This window comes from Ailuropoda melanoleuca, chromosome 13, assembly GCF_002007445.2.
Source record: "Ailuropoda melanoleuca isolate Jingjing chromosome 13, ASM200744v2, whole genome shotgun sequence".
NCBI lineage: Eukaryota > Metazoa > Chordata > Mammalia > Carnivora > Ursidae > Ailuropoda > Ailuropoda melanoleuca.
In genome coordinates this window covers 9,710,874-9,728,159 of record NC_048230.1, presented here as the reverse complement: position 1 = coordinate 9,728,159, position 17,286 = coordinate 9,710,874, and the positions used below count along the sequence as shown (strand labels likewise).

At 37.1% G+C, this 17,286-nt stretch overlaps 1 protein-coding gene across 2 annotated transcripts in view; it reads right to left on the bottom strand.

The window, feature by feature from the left end:
- Window positions 1-360: 360 nt before the first annotated feature.
- TAF15 (TATA-box binding protein associated factor 15) overlaps window positions 361-17,286 on the bottom strand; it is a 28,336-nt gene continuing 11,410 nt past the window's right edge. The window contains exons 6-16 of one of the 2 annotated variants that reach the window (XM_034639898.1): window positions 16,653-16,846; window positions 15,593-15,614; window positions 8,946-8,980; window positions 8,274-8,306; window positions 6,942-7,051; window positions 5,859-5,988; window positions 3,848-3,940; window positions 3,061-3,142; window positions 2,855-2,943; window positions 2,242-2,746; window positions 361-688 (exon numbers count right to left, since the gene is read on the bottom strand). In XM_034639898.1, the coding sequence (XP_034495789.1) occupies window positions 649-688; window positions 2,242-2,746; window positions 2,855-2,943; window positions 3,061-3,142; window positions 3,848-3,940; window positions 5,859-5,988; window positions 6,942-7,051; window positions 8,274-8,306; window positions 8,946-8,980; window positions 15,593-15,614; window positions 16,653-16,846 (1,333 nt within the window). In that variant the 3' untranslated portion in view covers window positions 361-648. Of the gene's footprint in view, window positions 689-2,241; window positions 2,747-2,854; window positions 2,944-3,060; window positions 3,143-3,847; window positions 3,941-5,858; window positions 5,989-6,941; window positions 7,052-8,273; window positions 8,307-8,945; window positions 8,981-15,493; window positions 15,615-16,652; window positions 16,847-17,286 lie in introns of both variants that reach the window. The other variant, XM_002923623.4, reaches the window with a different exon arrangement.

Below are 17,286 nucleotides of genomic sequence, written 5' to 3'. Positions count from 1 at the left end.
AACATCTAGAACACTGCCCTAAATAAATGGTTCACAACTGTAAACTGCAATTAAACTGACTGTATCAAAACCACCTGGTGAGCCTGATATAGATTCCTAGGCCTAGCTTTCCACACTTAACACGTTCTGATCAGTTAGACCTGGGGTGAGGCCTAGGAATCTGTAATTCTGACAACCTCCTCAGGTAATTCTGACATGCAGTCATTCTTGCAAACTATTACTCTAAACAGAGTAGGAGTTCAGTATTGTTGAAAGATACATTTTCAGTTCATTAAACAATGCATTTCTTAATTCTTTAGGGTTAGAGTCTGCTGTAACTGAATCCTGAGTGTGACAGAACAATGCACTAATATACAAAAGTCCACAAAACAAGCAGCCTTTATTGCAGTAATACAAAACACTTTCCATTTTGGCAATATTTTACAACGCACTTAGCTTCAAGGCTTGGAAAGGAGGTTGGAAACTAAATGGGAAAATTTTAACGGACATTTCTAAAAGAAAAACTGTCCCAGCCCTCCCACCCAAATAAAAATCCAAATGTCACTTAATTTCACTACCCAAGAAGAGGCCACGAGGAAAGCAGCAGGCAAAACTCTGGCAATTTCACTATGGATCATGTCAGAGACAAAGGAACATTCAAAACAGTCATCAGTATGGTCGGTTGCGCTGATCATTTCTGTAGTCGTTTCTAGGAAAAAAAATAAAGAGCCAGACTAAATTCTAATTTTCTACCAAAGGGGAGCATCAGACACTTCCTCAGCGTGCTGGTGACTGGTGTTGGTTTGACAATTTCTGTAAGAATGACACCATACCTAATTTATTTCTCTACTCCTAGAAGGTACTTAATAAATGTCTAATTTATCAGCTTTAAGACACAAAGTTCCTAGAAGAAGCTTTTTGCTATCACTAGCTCTCTTCAAAACTTCCCATCTAGAATAAGGACTCCAAACCACTGCGGTATTTCAGGTCAGAGACTGTGCCAATTCCAGCACTCTAAACAGAAGAGTGGCATCACAGAACTAGGCAAGCAAACATTGTCATGTAAGAATTCTGGGTCTGCCACTTACTATGTGACCTTGGAAAAGTACTCAGTGTTTCTTACTCCATAAAATGGGAAATACATCTACCTCACGGGGTTAAGAGGAGGACTAAAGAATATAGATACTTCCACAGGATTTCCCGCACAGTAAGAAGAGTTCAAAAGATAATTACTAGGGGCGCCTGGGTGGCAGAGCGGTTAAGCGTCTGCCTTCAGCTCAGGGCGTGATCCCGGCGTTATGGGATCGAGCCCCACGTCAGGCTCCTCTGCTATGAGCCTGCTTCTTCCTCTCCCACTCCCCCTGCTTGTGTTCCCTCTCTCGCTGGCTGTCTCTATCTCTGTCTTATAAATAAATAAAAAATCTTAAAAAAAAAAAAAAAAGATAATTACTAATAGCTAACAATTATATAGCACTTACCATGGGCCAGGAACTGTCATAGCATAGTAATCTAATACGACTCCACGAAGGAGGTATTGTTAGCCCCAGTTTATAGATGAGAACACTGATATTCCAAAGGGTTAAGTAACTTGCCTAAGGTCACATAGTGACCTATGGTGGAGCCAGAATTTGAACCCAGAGAAGTCTTATCTCTGAAAAACATGCTCTTAACCACATGCACACTAATTCTCACTACCCTATACTGCCTCTGGCATACCGATGCTTAGTATAATAACTGAAGTTCTTTCATATCACTGGTGGTTCAACTTTGTCTGCTTCTAGGCCATTCACGTGACAACACACTGCCATCAGTACCTACCATCAGTGATTTTCATCTGGAACAGCTATTACCAGAATCTCCACAGAAACAACTACAGGGTGGTACAACACATAGGATTTCAGAAAACACACCCCTATGAAAGGTGTGCCCCCCTCACTTAGATTAAGAACCTCTGATTTACATACAATTTCAAATTATATCTCAATCTCAATTATCTTTAGCCATGAGGAAGAATAGCACATATTCATATACACACACACCGACATAAAGATTTGTGAAACAGAATTTCCTAAACAAAGTGAGTTTCAGAAATTTCTAAATAGGAAACTAAATGAATATTCTCCATCCTCACTGAGAGAACTTCCAATGAAAAATTCAAGTTCCAAAAAACTGGACCTTAAGAAAATGTGACAAAAAGGGCTCAGATCCTAAAGCCTAGGAGCAGTGAGGTAAAATGGTTAACAAGTACATTCTAATACTCACCTTCCTCCCATTTTGCCTCCATAGCCGCCTCGGTCTCCTCCATAGCCGCCCCCACTCCTGTCACCTCCATAGCCGCCACCTCGGTCTCCACCGTAGCCCCTGCCGCCACCGCGGTCTCCTCCATAGCCCCCCCCACTGCGGTCTCCTCCATAGCCGCCTCGGTCTCCTCCATAGCCTCCTCCTCGGTCTCCACCGTAGCCGCCACCTCGGTCTCCTCCATAACCACCTCCTCGGTCTCCTCCATAGCCGCCGCCTCCTCGGTCTCCTCCATAGCCACCTCCTCGGTCCCCACCGTAACCGCCTCCTCGGTCCCCACCATAGCCGCCCCCACTTCTGTCTCCACCATAGCCACCCCCACTTCTATCTCCTCCGTAGCCGCCGCCGCCACTTCTGTCTCCTCCGTAGCCACCGCCACTCCTGTCTCCTCCGTAGCCACCTCGGTCTCCACCTCTGCCCCCACGACCTCTATAGCCCCTCTCTCCACCGTAGCCTCTTCCCCGGAAGTCTGCAAGGTAGAGATGCAAACCAGTGAGATCAAAAGGATAATGTAAACCACTCTTAATTGCTAGTCAGAAGATAAGTACCATGTAGATGCTGTTAAAAAGCGACCCACCTCCTCCTGGGGGACGAGAGTCCTCTGGTCTGGGCTCATTACACTGGTTGCAGGAATTCCTTCGAGCAAAGTTCATATTTCCACATGACCTGAGAAAGGGGGCAAATAAAAATGTTCAACAGTTTCCAATTGAATCAGAACCCCCTCTTGCATCCTCCAACCCCAATCCCAACTCCTACTACCGCCAGAGTAAATAGGATACTTACGGATTAGGGCAAACCCAGTCCCCACTTTTGGGATCTCCACCTCTCCCCTGAAAGCCTCCACGACCTCTATATCCTCCACGGCCTGGGGTAAAGAAGGGCGGGAGAGAAAAATCAGCAGCTGACATTAACACAGCAGAGGAAAAGCACCAGATGAAAAAATTAAGAGCAAGCAACCATCAATAACTGGGTGGCCATCCCCAAAATTAACCCCTATAGTAGAGCTCTGATTCTTTCATTTGAGGCTTTACTCAGTAAATCCAAGAAAAGTGGGAAAAGACTCCCGGCACACATTACAGTGCAAATAATGCACCAAAAAATTTCAAAGTCCACTTTCTATTATAATACCCTCTTTGGTTTGAGTATCTTAGTGATAAAGGTAGAGAAGATGTATTTCAAATTCAAGAAATTAAACACAATAGAAATGAACAAGGTGGCAGCCACTGTATCAGGGAACTTATAAACTGGTCAGATTACCTAATTAGGTATCATTTAAACAATTACCTCCTGATCTCCAGGTGAATAACAAACTGCCACAAAGCTTTCCAAAGGGATTTCTAGAACCTTCTTCCTACTACTTCCTTACCTATTACGATACCTTATTTACCCAATCTCCCTTCTCTACCCACTCTCACTTTAAGATAGAAGGAAAAAATCTTCTACCTTAGGTTTTTTCCACTTCTATCTTAGGGGGAGAAAGAGGCAGTAGTTCACACACTAGAGACAGAACATGGACTCAAATTCAAACCCTTTGTACAACACCCAGGCCTGTGAGCAACAAGTGTCTTACCTCGTCGTCCACCTCCACTTCCACCTCCTCTCATGAATTCAGGTCTTCTGGTAGCAAACGACACTTTAATGATGTTGCCGTGGAATTCTTTTCCTAAGAAGAAAAAAAAGAGTTTTGAAGAAATGCTACTCTGCATCTCTACCTCTCAAAAAATACATACACTGTCCTGGAAATTTTTAGTTTCAGAGCAATAATTGACATCCTCACACAAATTCAAACACAACAGTATTCCCTAAGAGTCAAGGTAACAGTGCTAAACATGATACAATCTACTGAATAGAGCAGATCTGTCACTGGGATGCAGTTACTTCTTACAAGCAACCCCCCCATCTAATATTTGTATATGAAAAGAGCAAAGTGCAGAACCATGTGTGTAGTATGTCACCACTTCTGCTTTATAAAGGGAATGTGTGTGTGGGTGTGCACATATATGTGTGCACATGTGCCTTTACATGGACATGCTATATATACACTGCCTATTATGCTCAACTCTCAGGTGAGGAAAAGAGATCACTGGGGGTCAAAGGTAGAAAGCTCATTTTTTACTCTACACTTCCGGTACAGTTTGAAACTCTTTTGCTATATACAAATAGTAGCTTTACAAGTAATACATGCCAGAAAAATGAAATCATATGTGATTATTTACACACATGCACACAAACCTATATTCTGTAGCCCCAGGGTCTTAAGAGACAGGAATTAATCTTTTTACTACTTTACATTAAACAAGAGGATTCATAAAATGGTCACAATTCCAGGGGCCTTAGCTCCCTAATCAAAGCCTTTATTATTATGGCTGGCAACTTTCTAGAGTATCAGAGAATAGGACCTAGGAAGCCACTCACGGATCAGTATTTTCAAAGCTGCAGAATGACCTGAACTACAGAATTAGGTTTAAGAGGCTCGTATGCCCTGTGGGCAAAAAGCACAATTATTTTTGAACATATGGGCAAGAGATTGCTTTTTAATTCACCAAAACTACGGAAAACACAGAAAAGTGAAGAACAATGGACCTAGCCTTCAAGAGCAAGGTGATGAGGCCTGCCAGATTAATGCAAAAAACTAAAGAATATGAAGGTGAGGACAGAGAATCACAATCTCATTTTTGAAGAAGAAATGCAATTATGTTTTCAAAGACACAGGTACAATAATCTCAGAACCAGAAGGGACCTCAAGTGTCTGTCAATCTAATCTAGCATGGTTAAGTCCTTTAGAGACTATGGATCCAGGCTGAGTTGGAATCCTGACTCTGCCAGTTATGCTATAATCCTGGGAATTATACAGCTTCTCTGTGCCTCCGTTTCAACATCTAAAAATAGTAATAATAGGGTGTATGTCTTATAGGGTTACTGTGAGGGTCATACTGAATTAATGTGCATAAAGCTTTTAGAACTATGCCTAGCCTATAAACCACAGTAAACACGCAGTAAGTGTTGGTTTTTATTAGAGTACGAAACAATGAATGTCTAATAACATGCAGAAATGACTATTAAAATGTTAAGTGAAAAAAGCATGAGACAAAACTACATTTGGAGTATAATGACAAACTTAAAAATGCTTTTAAAAGAGTGGAGTTAAATTTATTAAAAAATTTTATCTACGGTTATCTCTGAGTAGAGGACTATGGCTGCGTACTGCTTTCTTCTACTTTCCCATATTTTCTTGTTTTCAGGGGGAGAAAAGTCTTAATATTTCTTCCAAATATGTATTAACTTTGTATTTGAAGGGAAATTAATCTAAATTTATAAAGAAGAGAGTTAAGCAGGCCAACCCTCTGAATCTCCATCAGGGTGGCTTCAAGCACAAGGTAGAATAATAAGGCAATATTGGAGACAAACAAGAAGAGAGCTCATCTACCTCATTTCTAAAGGTATGTAAAAACTCTGGCTTTTATTTTTAAAATATCCACAAAAGTAAACATGAAAATAACCAGTCTACCAGAATATATTTTGACTTCAAGACTCTAAAACATTTATCCAAACTGCATATTGAAACTGTATAAAGATAATACCATCAAACCAGTCAATGGCTGCCTTAGCTGAAGGAGGGTCATCAAATGACACTGTTGCCTCTCCTTTTGGCTTCCCTGTGTCCTTGTCTGTATACAGATTTATCATTGGTTTTCCCGTCTTCTTATTTGTCTGAGGAACGAACAAGCTGGTATTAGCATTTTTTTAAAGTGATCAAATAAAGATTTTTTAAAGGAATTCACATATCCATACTATAAATAATTTGTACCTAATATAAAAATTAAGTTACCTATAGGTTCTGAAAAGGAAATCTCTCTTAATATATATTAAGTAAAGCCCAAGCTATGACAATGATACACAGAATACTGTTTTATCTGTGTATAATTTCTTTAAACCCACAAAAATAATACAGATAATGCTTCATGTAAATATATACCTTGTAAAACATTTAAAAAGTCAGGAAGAACGTACACCAAGCGAATTAACAGATTACCACTAAGGTACACACACTACAGCCTGCTGGGATGGGAGTGGAAGACAAATAAGGACGTTCGCTCTTCAGAACTGTGTGAATTTTTTACATGTCATGGGTAAATGAGTAAATTCCACAGACACCAAAACAAGGACAATTGCAAACTGGTTTCAGGCAAATGCTAAAATCTACTAACACTACCCTTACTGCTGCTTTCCAAGTTGAAGACAGAAGAAATACATGAATGAGACCAATGGTGCATGAGACATGTTAAGTACACAATAAATACAGTTATGAAATAAAGTATCATGTACTGGGCTAATATGTAATGCAGTTTGCATATAATGGCCTTTCAGAATCTATAAAATGTTCTCACAATCTCATCTGGTTCTCACAATTTTAGGCACTAGGCAGAGACTATTTTTAGAGCCCAAGACTGAAAACTAAAGCTGTAGAAGGCTGTGGAAAGATAAACAAGCAAGGAATAAAATTTTCATGTATTTAGCAAATTTAGCAAAAGGCCTACAGATATGGTTGGGCATGTGTATGAGGGAATTCAAAGAGACATAATAATCTTATGTAATCTTTATATCTTAACTAGAATATGTTAATAATTATGGGATTTTCAACATAAGCCGTACTTGCTACTCACCTTGATAATTCCTATTTGTTTAAAGAACTCCCCAACTTGATCTGTAGACACACCCTCCCCAAGTCCTTGCACAAAGATTGTGTTGTTATCTGAATTATCAGATTCTGAATCTAAGGGAAAAAAAATTATGGTTAATTTTACATATTCCTTGGTCTTAGTACATCCTGTTCAGTAATCAAGAGCAATAATTTATTGTCCACCTTCAACTATTTCTATGACCAAAAGGAAAAAGGACCAATATACAAAACATCTTGTATCAACATGCAAAGTGGTCACCATAGTTATTTGGTAGTAGATCAATCCTTACAACTAAACTTCAGTTAAAGTGGATCAAGTCCACACTATGTGAAATACAGACCAATTAAGGGAGATCTTAGATATCTTACTCTTTAGATTCAGATACAGGGCTGAAGCTCATGAAGAGATGAAGACAGTTAGTATTATTAGCATTCCTTTCTTTGGAGAGCTTTAATACTTTATAGCTAATCAATACTTTAAAAGCTCTCCAGCAGAAAATTCCCCAAATCTGACACTTTGGACTTCCAAGCAAGCCAAGCACAACTGCTGTTTTCCCGATCATTGCAATAAGCTTTGTATATACCAGAGGGCAGGGGCACCTTAACACACACCTTACCTTACACGCACACTTTTGGATTAGTACAACAAAGTAAGAAAGATGTACAAAAATTCAGTCCATCAAGGGATAATTCAGAAATTGCCATCCATATAGAATACTTTGGCATCTTAATAAAAACAAAAGTTCTTATTTCAATATATATTAAAATTTCTTGGCTCAAATAGATTTTTAATATCTAAATTATAACTTCCAAAAGGCTCCAGGTAGCCTTGAATTTCATTTAAAAATAAAAGCCACATGAAGTTAGTGACCTCTGCCGAGAGTAAGACAATTCTCCCCATGTATGAATTCAGGTTTCTCAGGCCCACTAAGCAGACTACCAATCTAATGTAATATTTTCTTAAACACGGTTTTTCTACTTCGAATTCCCAATGATACCAACTCTCTCAAATCTGATCTATAGTATTTAAATAAGTAATGTTAATTAGCAATACAAGATCAAGTATTTCTTCACAAAAGAAAAAGCAGAGCATAGGAAACCACAAACATAGCAATTTTCCCCAGCAAACTTTCCAATTTCCCATAATTTTTCTTTCTGGTATGTTTTTAGAAGTGAAGCTCCCCAATTCTGGAAACACTATCATATTAAATCTTCCTCCTGCCCTAACTCCTCCAAACACACACACTTTTCCCTTGAAAAATTGGAAAACTATCATTCTCTTAATGGCAAAGTCACAAACTACCATAAACCTTACCAGCATCTGGCCTGGGTCCATAATCCCTGTGACCTAAGGGAAAAGAAAAGAAAAAGAAAAAAAAAAAAGCTATTTAAGGCAACTCATTAGAAATTATGAAGAAACAGTAATAAAAATCAAGGCATGAAAGTCAATACTTCCAAAATCCTTGAAAGTCAACCATCACAGATTTACAAAGTAAATATATAAATTAAGTTTTATTAAGTTTAAGAAATCAAGATGAAAGTCAATTACTTCCTTAAATTTGTCCCAGATGGTACCCGCCACTTTGGCATTATGCTAGTGTATCACTTTTGTTAAGCTCTGGTTGTGAAGGCTGATTGGAAAACCCTAATAATTTAACAGCACCATGTCAGCTACCTTTATTAAAAAACGTATTGTCAAAATCCAGTGGAAGTCTCATTCATCGGTCACCACAGACTCTTTCATGCAAATTCACTGTGTAGAAACCCATTGGACTGTTTGAGATCAACTTTGGCTTTTTAATGTTTTCTTTGATATATATATGTATATACATATATATACATATATATATAATTTTTTTTAAAAGCACACAACACACACCAGCCTCAAGAGAGTAAGAAAGGGCTTAGACTGCGTCTGCGGGATATTGGTGGCTTTTAGATTTATATAGCATTTCCACTGAAACATTTTGGGATACTCAGCACTTACCACCAAAATTTTTGAAGCCACCGCGGTCACCACCACTGCAGAGGAAAAATTGAAGAAATGATTTCTTCCTTAAGTCTCTAATGTGCTGAGCCCTGGGCTCAATCTACACTTAACTGTCACAAGTAGAGCGCCTAGGGAAACAGTAGCACCTCTAACTTTCCAGTAAATTCCATTTCATAGACTCCAAAATGTTGTTTTCACCTAAGTGTTTTCCCAAGAATCTATTTCCACAAGGTTGCCTTTTCAAGCTTACTACAGAATGTATCTCATATATTGTTATTTTAAAATCTTCCCAACCCCAAGCCAAAGGGATACTATTCATATCATAACTTAAAAGCTGGAGGCACAGAATAAAGAATGCTACCCTGGAGCAAACATTCTTTCCAAGGGGGATATTTTTTTAAATGTGAGGAAAAATGAAAAGACCAGAAGAACAATATAAAGCTAGGTTAAGATTCTGATAGCAGAATGGGAGGTAAAAACTTTAGTAGTATGTTCTATTGTGATACAAAATTGTGGGTTTTATGAGATGAAAAAAGTGAGGTACAAATATACACGAAAGTGAGCCTGAATGAAAGTAGTCTTAAAAAATCTCAAATCATTCAGAAATCTGATAAAATGAGCACTAAAAGAAAGCATAACTTAAAACTGCCCTCCTACTCTACACCCCTATAATATACGAGATCTCTTCATATCAGAGCTACTGAGATTCATGCTAGCAACTGCTCTGTACACCAATCAGCAGACCGTATCAGAGACAGAACGCAACATACTCCAATATCACAGCTGCCCACAAGAAAATGACTATTTGGCAAACTTCCACTGGTAAGTCAATGGTCCTTGTGTGCATAAACCTATGTAAGAAATCTAAGATCTCTCTCATCAAGAAACTAAATACTCATACGTTAAAAGCTTGTTTCTCTTGCCTGAACTAAGCAATCCTCTAAGATTCACATGCGTCATGGAAATAAAAACACCTAGCTTTCAGATGGTGACATCTAATATTGTACTACTATTAATCATGTTATACTATAATCCAAGAAACTAATCCAATACACTAAGGTCTCTTCAATGCTTAAAAGCCTCTCCTGTAATGATAACACTGCCCCCTGTAGCCTCTAGATAGATGGCTTTTCTGAGCCATCCTGAGAAAAACCCCTCTGAGAAAGCAGTCTTCTTTTTTAAGTCTATTCTACTGCTTTGATGTAAAATCTCCCCTTGCAACGAGCTTAGGTACAGACACATGCATCTTAATTTGTTATTAATTTTAATTTCCAGGAAGACTATAAGTAGAATAAGGCTATTTCAAGGCTATGTAGATGACATAAAGCTCAAGTCCTTTATACACATACAGACTCCTATTGAGTCTCTAAGACCCTTCTTTTAGAACAGTACCCAAGCCCTTCCTACACTTCTAATGACCTGTATATCACTCCTTAACTCTTTTAAGAAAGGAAAGCTAACGGAGTTCTTGAGATTAATCTGCTATAAATCTTATTATTAGAAACCAAGATATCTTAGCTTTCTTCAAAGATGATCATGAGTACTCAAAAGAAAAAAAAAAAAAGAGGAAAGAACTAGTGAAAATATTAAGCCCGCATTCCTATCAGAAGGTTAAAGTCCCCAGGATAAAGTAGATTCTTTAAATAGGAAGTTTTCACAAGTAAGTGCTGGAAGAGATACCTCTTACTTATTTTGCTGTTATCTTAAGCCAAGTACCAAACTGTTTATCTGGCCACAGTGGAGAGAAAATATGCAACTACATATATCAGCTAATTCTCGTAATTTCCATTCTGGCCGGCAATATAATTTTGAACAATAAAAAAAGGACATACCACTGCAAAATAAAAGTGCTATAAAACAAATGACATTTGAATAGGTTTATTATTTCCTATTTCTCCATGTAATGACATTTTAACTTAAATCACCTTCACTGAGCATTTCCTTTGAAAATATGGCAGCTGAAGATTTCAACACAATGGTCATAAATATGAAAACATCACAGTGCAATTGCAAAAGTACTAGTCTTTAAACTAAGAGACTCAGGGTACGGTCTTTACTGTCACTAATCAATCTTGAAAATTCAGACACGTCAGTAATTCTCCCTAGGCTTCAGTTTCCTCCTTCACAAAATAAGGGTTTACATCCCTGCTACTCAAAGGGTGGTCCAGGGAACAGAAGCACAGGCAGAGCCTGAGAGCACCTCAGAAAAGCAGGATCGCAGGCCTCACCCATACCTGCTGAATCAGAATCTGCATTTTAATAAGATCCCCCAAGGAATTCGTTATGTAAAGTTTGAGAAGCACCAGTCTAGATGATCTACAATCCTATGTGAAGCTTTCTTTCAAGTTCAAATGTTTCATTCAAGTTCAAATGTTTCAATCATTTTTCTCTTCACTTAGGAAATTCCGTATTAACTAGTTATATTATAATCCCTTATAAGTAAATTTATTATATTAAATATACTACATAAACCTCAAGCAGTACTCACTATTAAATAGTTAACCAAAGATGGGCCTGTGGTTAAGAATCTTTCAAACCTGCAGTCAGGTTACAAAAGCCCCTTTTCCATAAACCAAGTTGAGGCTTCACTAGCCAATTAAGACAATGAAGATATGGAAACATCTTGGTCAAGATGTTGCCACAACAATTTGTCTTCCTCCCAGAAAAAGCAGCAAACTTGTACACATAAAGAATTCCTGAAGTAAGGACATTTGAAGGTAAAGCAGTAGAGGTATTTATAGAGATTAAACATCCTCCAATGTATGGCTGAGTGTCCCCTGCATAAGAAAACCAACTATATATTCATTCTTAACTACAGAAATTGTTGTCCCAAGTTCAAAACAACAATGAGCAGCCTATCATCCTAAGGTAGACTGAGGCTTCTTTCATTGTTACAGTATTACATATGTAGAGGAGAAGATGCTCATTTAATTTGATGGTCATTTAATTTCAGGAGCTTGTCAAGAAAAAGTTCTTTTGACAGAATCTCTACTCCAAATCTTACATTTAAAAAAAATCTAAATGTATCTATTCAAGGACTTAAACTGCCAAAAAATAAAAGGACAATACAGCAATCTTTGTTTCCAGAAAACCTATTAACTAAAGAGAAAAAGGGATTTAGCTAAAAATTAGAAAAGGTTAAAAAAAAAAAAAAACTGTGTTATGCCTGAATTTTCATAGTAAATCCAAAATACAATTTTTTGGGTATGAAGAACACTAACATTAATTCCAAATGAAAATAACTCAATGGATTTAAATATCATTCTCAACAGTAGCTGTATTTATGTCTTATTTCCTCCCATGTCTTTTGTGTGTGGTGAAAAGGCTGTTTGGATTCAACATTTACCCACATTTCAAGAAGCCAAGAATTTCTCATTCTAGAGCTACATGTCCAATACAGTATTCACTAGCCACATGGGGCTGTTGATCATTTGAAATGTGGACAGTCTAAATTAAGATGTACTCGAAATATAAAATACAAAACGGATTTCTAAGTCTTAGTATGAAAAAGGCAATACACAATATCTCAGTAATTTTATACTGATTATATGATAAAATATTTGGGGTACATTAAATTAAATATATTATTAAAATTAATTTTACCTGTTTTTTAATGTGCCTACTACAAAATTTAAAATTACGTATGTGGCTCACATTTGTGACCCATATTACATTTATATTGGGCAGTGCTATTCTAGACTATCACCAGAACATATGCACAATTTAAATGGAATTAGTCAAAAACTCTTCTAAGAAGACAGTCAAAATTCAAGATGACTTTTTTAGGCTTGAGATATTAAAGCCTGGAAAAAACTAAGTAACTTGACGACTTAATCATGAAAAATGGTTACCTATAAAGTTCTGGCAATTTTGCAATGCATTCATCACAACGCTGAAGTTAAAAACACGAGAACTTACAGCCTTAAACTTCTAGTCCACTAAGAGGTCAGTGATCAATTTTAGATGACAATTAGAAATTCAGTATTTTTTGTTATAACTGCTTTTTCAAAGAAAAACATTGGTTCCTAAAGTCCCTATAATTTTCACATGTTTTTCTTCCATATTTGGAAAGCTGGCAGCTTCCTTTTGGTCTGTATTCTTCCTCGAGCCACGCAATCATACGACTTGAGTCTAAGAATGTCCCATCCTTTACCACGTATCCAACCCTCACCCACAAACTATGCCCCTTCTTCTTTAAATAAAAACCTAACTAATGCCAGATAGTCTTCAAACAGCCCTGAAAGGACTGTATTTTCAACCTTGATATAATTTAAGTAAGATGATTAGAAACACAAATGGAAGTGTGATGAAGACTAACAAAAATGTTTGGATATTTTTTGTACTTAAATGTAAAACCAAGTGTGAACAAAACATCCTGAAACTGGGCACTTTTACTCTAATTCAAAATACTTTACTCCTATAAATAAGCTAAAAAATACATCTTGAGTAAGATACTGTGACGCATGAAAATTATATGAACTTCAAATTTCCATATCCAAATTAAGTTTTACTGGAAAACAACCATGTTTGTTTATATATTGCCTATGGCTGCTTTGGTGCTACAAGGGCAGAGGTGAGCAGTTATAAAAGAAACCATATGGCCCAAAAAGCCTAAAATATTTACTACATGGCCTTTCACATAAAAAATTTACCAGCCCAATATAGAGAATCATCATCATCCACATGGATTCCTAAAAAAAGCCTTTCATGAACATCCCATTTATTGGCCTGAAGGAGGAGGGCGGAGTAGGGTATAGACAGCAGTTGCAAGACCTCCTCCCCCAATCCTACCTTGAACCAGATCTGTATCATTCTGACCTAATATAAAGTGGGCTTCTGCAAAAGATACTGTGAAAAGGTTCTAAGGCTAAATAAAACTATTTGAAAATCAAAAACTGGAGCAAAAATTATACTGAAATATGATGCCAAGGAGGTTATAAAAGTCATTAAAAATGGGACTCTCAAGATGGTTAGAGTACGGAGCTCCCCTGTTTTATCAGGAGATTCATTCCAGGTCCTTTCAAATCTTTAAGATGAGTCATCTCTCAAAGATGAAAACATTTTTGAAGATTTCCCTACCCTCCTCCTCCTGAAAAGTGGGATTCTACCATTCTCACACATTGTCATAGTTTAATAAATAATGTATAGGATATAACTTCCGCATGAACAAAATCAAATCTACAATATACTATAAAACATACAGCATTCCAAAGAAGCCAATTATTCAAGACATATTAACCGGAAAATTAAATACACCTGTTGGCTATCTTGTTTGGGATTCTGTTTGAAATGGGAAGGAGGCTATTAGGAAGAAAGTAATCACCGTTATCAGTTTACATTGTTCATTTATATCCACATGATGGTAGGCTGCTCTCTTTGATAATGAAGAGCATACAATGATATATTTATATATTGTAAACTGACTTTGGCTATCAATCGAAAGATTGACGTTCAGTCTTATAAAAGTTCATCAAATATGTTTAGGCTTTAGTTTTGCCATAGTATCTAAGTACTGTACACTGAACACAGAGAAATACAAGTAGGTGATCAAATTCCTGGCTCACTTGAAGAAGTTAACAGTGCTGTATGTAACTAGTTTTGTTTCTCAGGTCACCTCAAGGGACAGAGAGTCCCTAAGGAGCAGAAGAGTGCTCCTTATTAAGTGTCAATTTACAGGCCACTAACAATTTCAATTCCGAAGGAACAAAAATTACCTTTCAAGCCTGTGTATTTTACACATAAATTTGCAACTGCAAACCTCAACTGAGAAAAACAAATGTCAGTTTTTTCATTCTTGTTTTAAGGCCAAAGTGCTAAATTTACAGATATATTTAAAAGTAATTTTATAACCAGCTTTCATAACATATGACAAAATTAAGTATATCAAAACCTGGTAATACTAGCAATGGGGAAAAGAAAAGCTGAATTAAAAAGTCATCTTTTCAACAGCTTAGTCTGAACAAAATATGCAATGATAGGGAATGTTGCGCTAATTATTTCAATAATTATTTACTTAGGAAGGAAGACAAAATAGTTTAATTACATAAAATCTTTCTCATTTGCCAACCCCACCTTTATATACTCTGCTATTGCCTCCTAATAGTTTCCCTTCCCAAGGGGATTCAAGATTAAGGAATAGCCTCTCTGCACTCCTATCTAAAATTAACTTACCTTTTATGTTTTACATATAATATACTTGGATTTCTCAATCATCTTTTAAAGGGGTTTAGACTCTATAGCTCTGGCAGGAAAAACATAGTTAAGTGGTTTAATCACAACCGTAATAGGGGAATTTTCTCCACTGGTGTTTAATATACACCACATAAACTAACTGCTAACATAGCCTATTCTGAGGTAATTTACTGACATCTTAAGACTGAAAATAAATTTTGAATTTCTGCCTTCTTCTCTACAACATAATGTACTTAAGCCTCTTAACTAAACCAGATGCTGGAATCAAACCAGCTAAGTAAAACAACAAAAATTTTTTTAAATTAAAAAAAGAGAGAGAGAAGAAATGTAGGCACCTATACCTAAATACTTACCTTGATCCTGTCATAGGACCTCTTCCATCCTTGTCATATCCCCCACGCCCTCTACCTCCTCCCTGTGACCCGCCATATCCTCTATTATCTTCTCCATACCTACTCACATCACGACGGTCATCTACAAAAGAGAAACAAATATATACGTGAATAAATAACCATTGTCATTTCTGACAAAGGCTTCCCATAACACAAACTTAAATGGCTCTTTGGGTCACATATTATGTCCTTCGGAAAATGACACATGTACACAGAGCTCAAATGCAAATTACCATAAAATCATCTGGAATTAAGTATGTCTGAGAATTATACCTGTGCAAATTCCATTCTGCTATAGTCAGATAGCAAAATGGTGACATGGATATCACCATTTGATGTGATGGTGGTGAAGAATAGTTTGAGTTACAGTACAATATTAGGTACAAAATCTTAATTAGATGAAAGGCATAACCCTACTCTTACAAGTTATTTCTTCATCTCAAAAATACTTAAATGTAAATCAAGCATGGACAAGAAATAAGTGGATTTTCAAACTGAAGACATATTCAGTGACTAAGTGACTGAAGATAGTCAGTGAATGAGCTTCCACGTTTACTCATTTACTTATTCATTCATTCAATTATTCAACAAATATTTAGTAAGCACTTACTATGAACCAGGCCCTATACTAGGCAATGAGGGTATAAATGAGTAAAACAAGACTTGTGCCCTTGAAGCATTCATGTCCATGGCACAGATCGATTTCTAAGATCAGCAGACTATTTCAAGTGCTGTAAGAGAACAAGTGAAAGAATGTCTGGTCCTTCTTAAATGAGGTGAGAAGGCTAATACAGGATCATAATCTCCCTAAATCAAGTATACCACCACTATCAAAACAACTGGTAGCAGCAGCATTGCAAATGATCAGAGTTAAGTGACGCAACAACGGAAATTCATGTCATCAGTCATCAAAAAGTCACGTGAGCATTTGGGAGTCTGAGAAGTTCAGAACAGAAATCTAATAAACTAGCTTTGATGGCCATAAGAGAAAAGCATGCATATTCAAGGTCACTCTGAATTTTTACAAACAGCTGAAATCCTATGCAGGTCTTTTAATCCAAAACTCAATAAAATTCTATGAAGGAAAAAAAAAATAAAATAACAGGTCAATATATCATACCTTGTGTGTGGTGGCTGTAATTCTCCCTTTGTGAATGGTAGGACTGCTGATTTTGATTATAGGAATCATGCTGCTGACCATAATTTGACTGCTCATCATATGAATCTTGATGTTGATCATAGCCTGACTGTTGGTCATACGAATCTTGATGACCATAGTCTGACTGGTCATATGAAGGCACTCTTCCACCTTGGCTGAACAGAAATCAAGAATTTGAAATTTTATAGAAGGATTATGTTCACTGTAGTAAATTAACTGAGACTGAGAGGCCTGACCAGGTAGACCTCAACCATATTTAATACTACTTTCTTTTTTTTTTTAGAAGATTTATTTGCTAGAGAGAGAGAACACAGACGGGAGGGGCAGAGAAAGAGAGAGAATCTCAAGCGGACTCTCCCAGTGAGCATGGAGCCCAACACAGGGCTCGATTTCATGACACTGAGATTATGACCTCAGTCAAAATCAAGAGTCGGATGTTGTTTTTTTTTTTTTTTAAAGATTTTATTTATTTATTTGACAGAGATAGAGACAGCCAGCAAGGGAGAGAACACAAGCAGAGGGAGTGGGAGAGGAAGAAGCAAGCTCATAGCGGAAGAGCCTGATGTGGGGCTCGATCCCACAACGCCGGGATCAC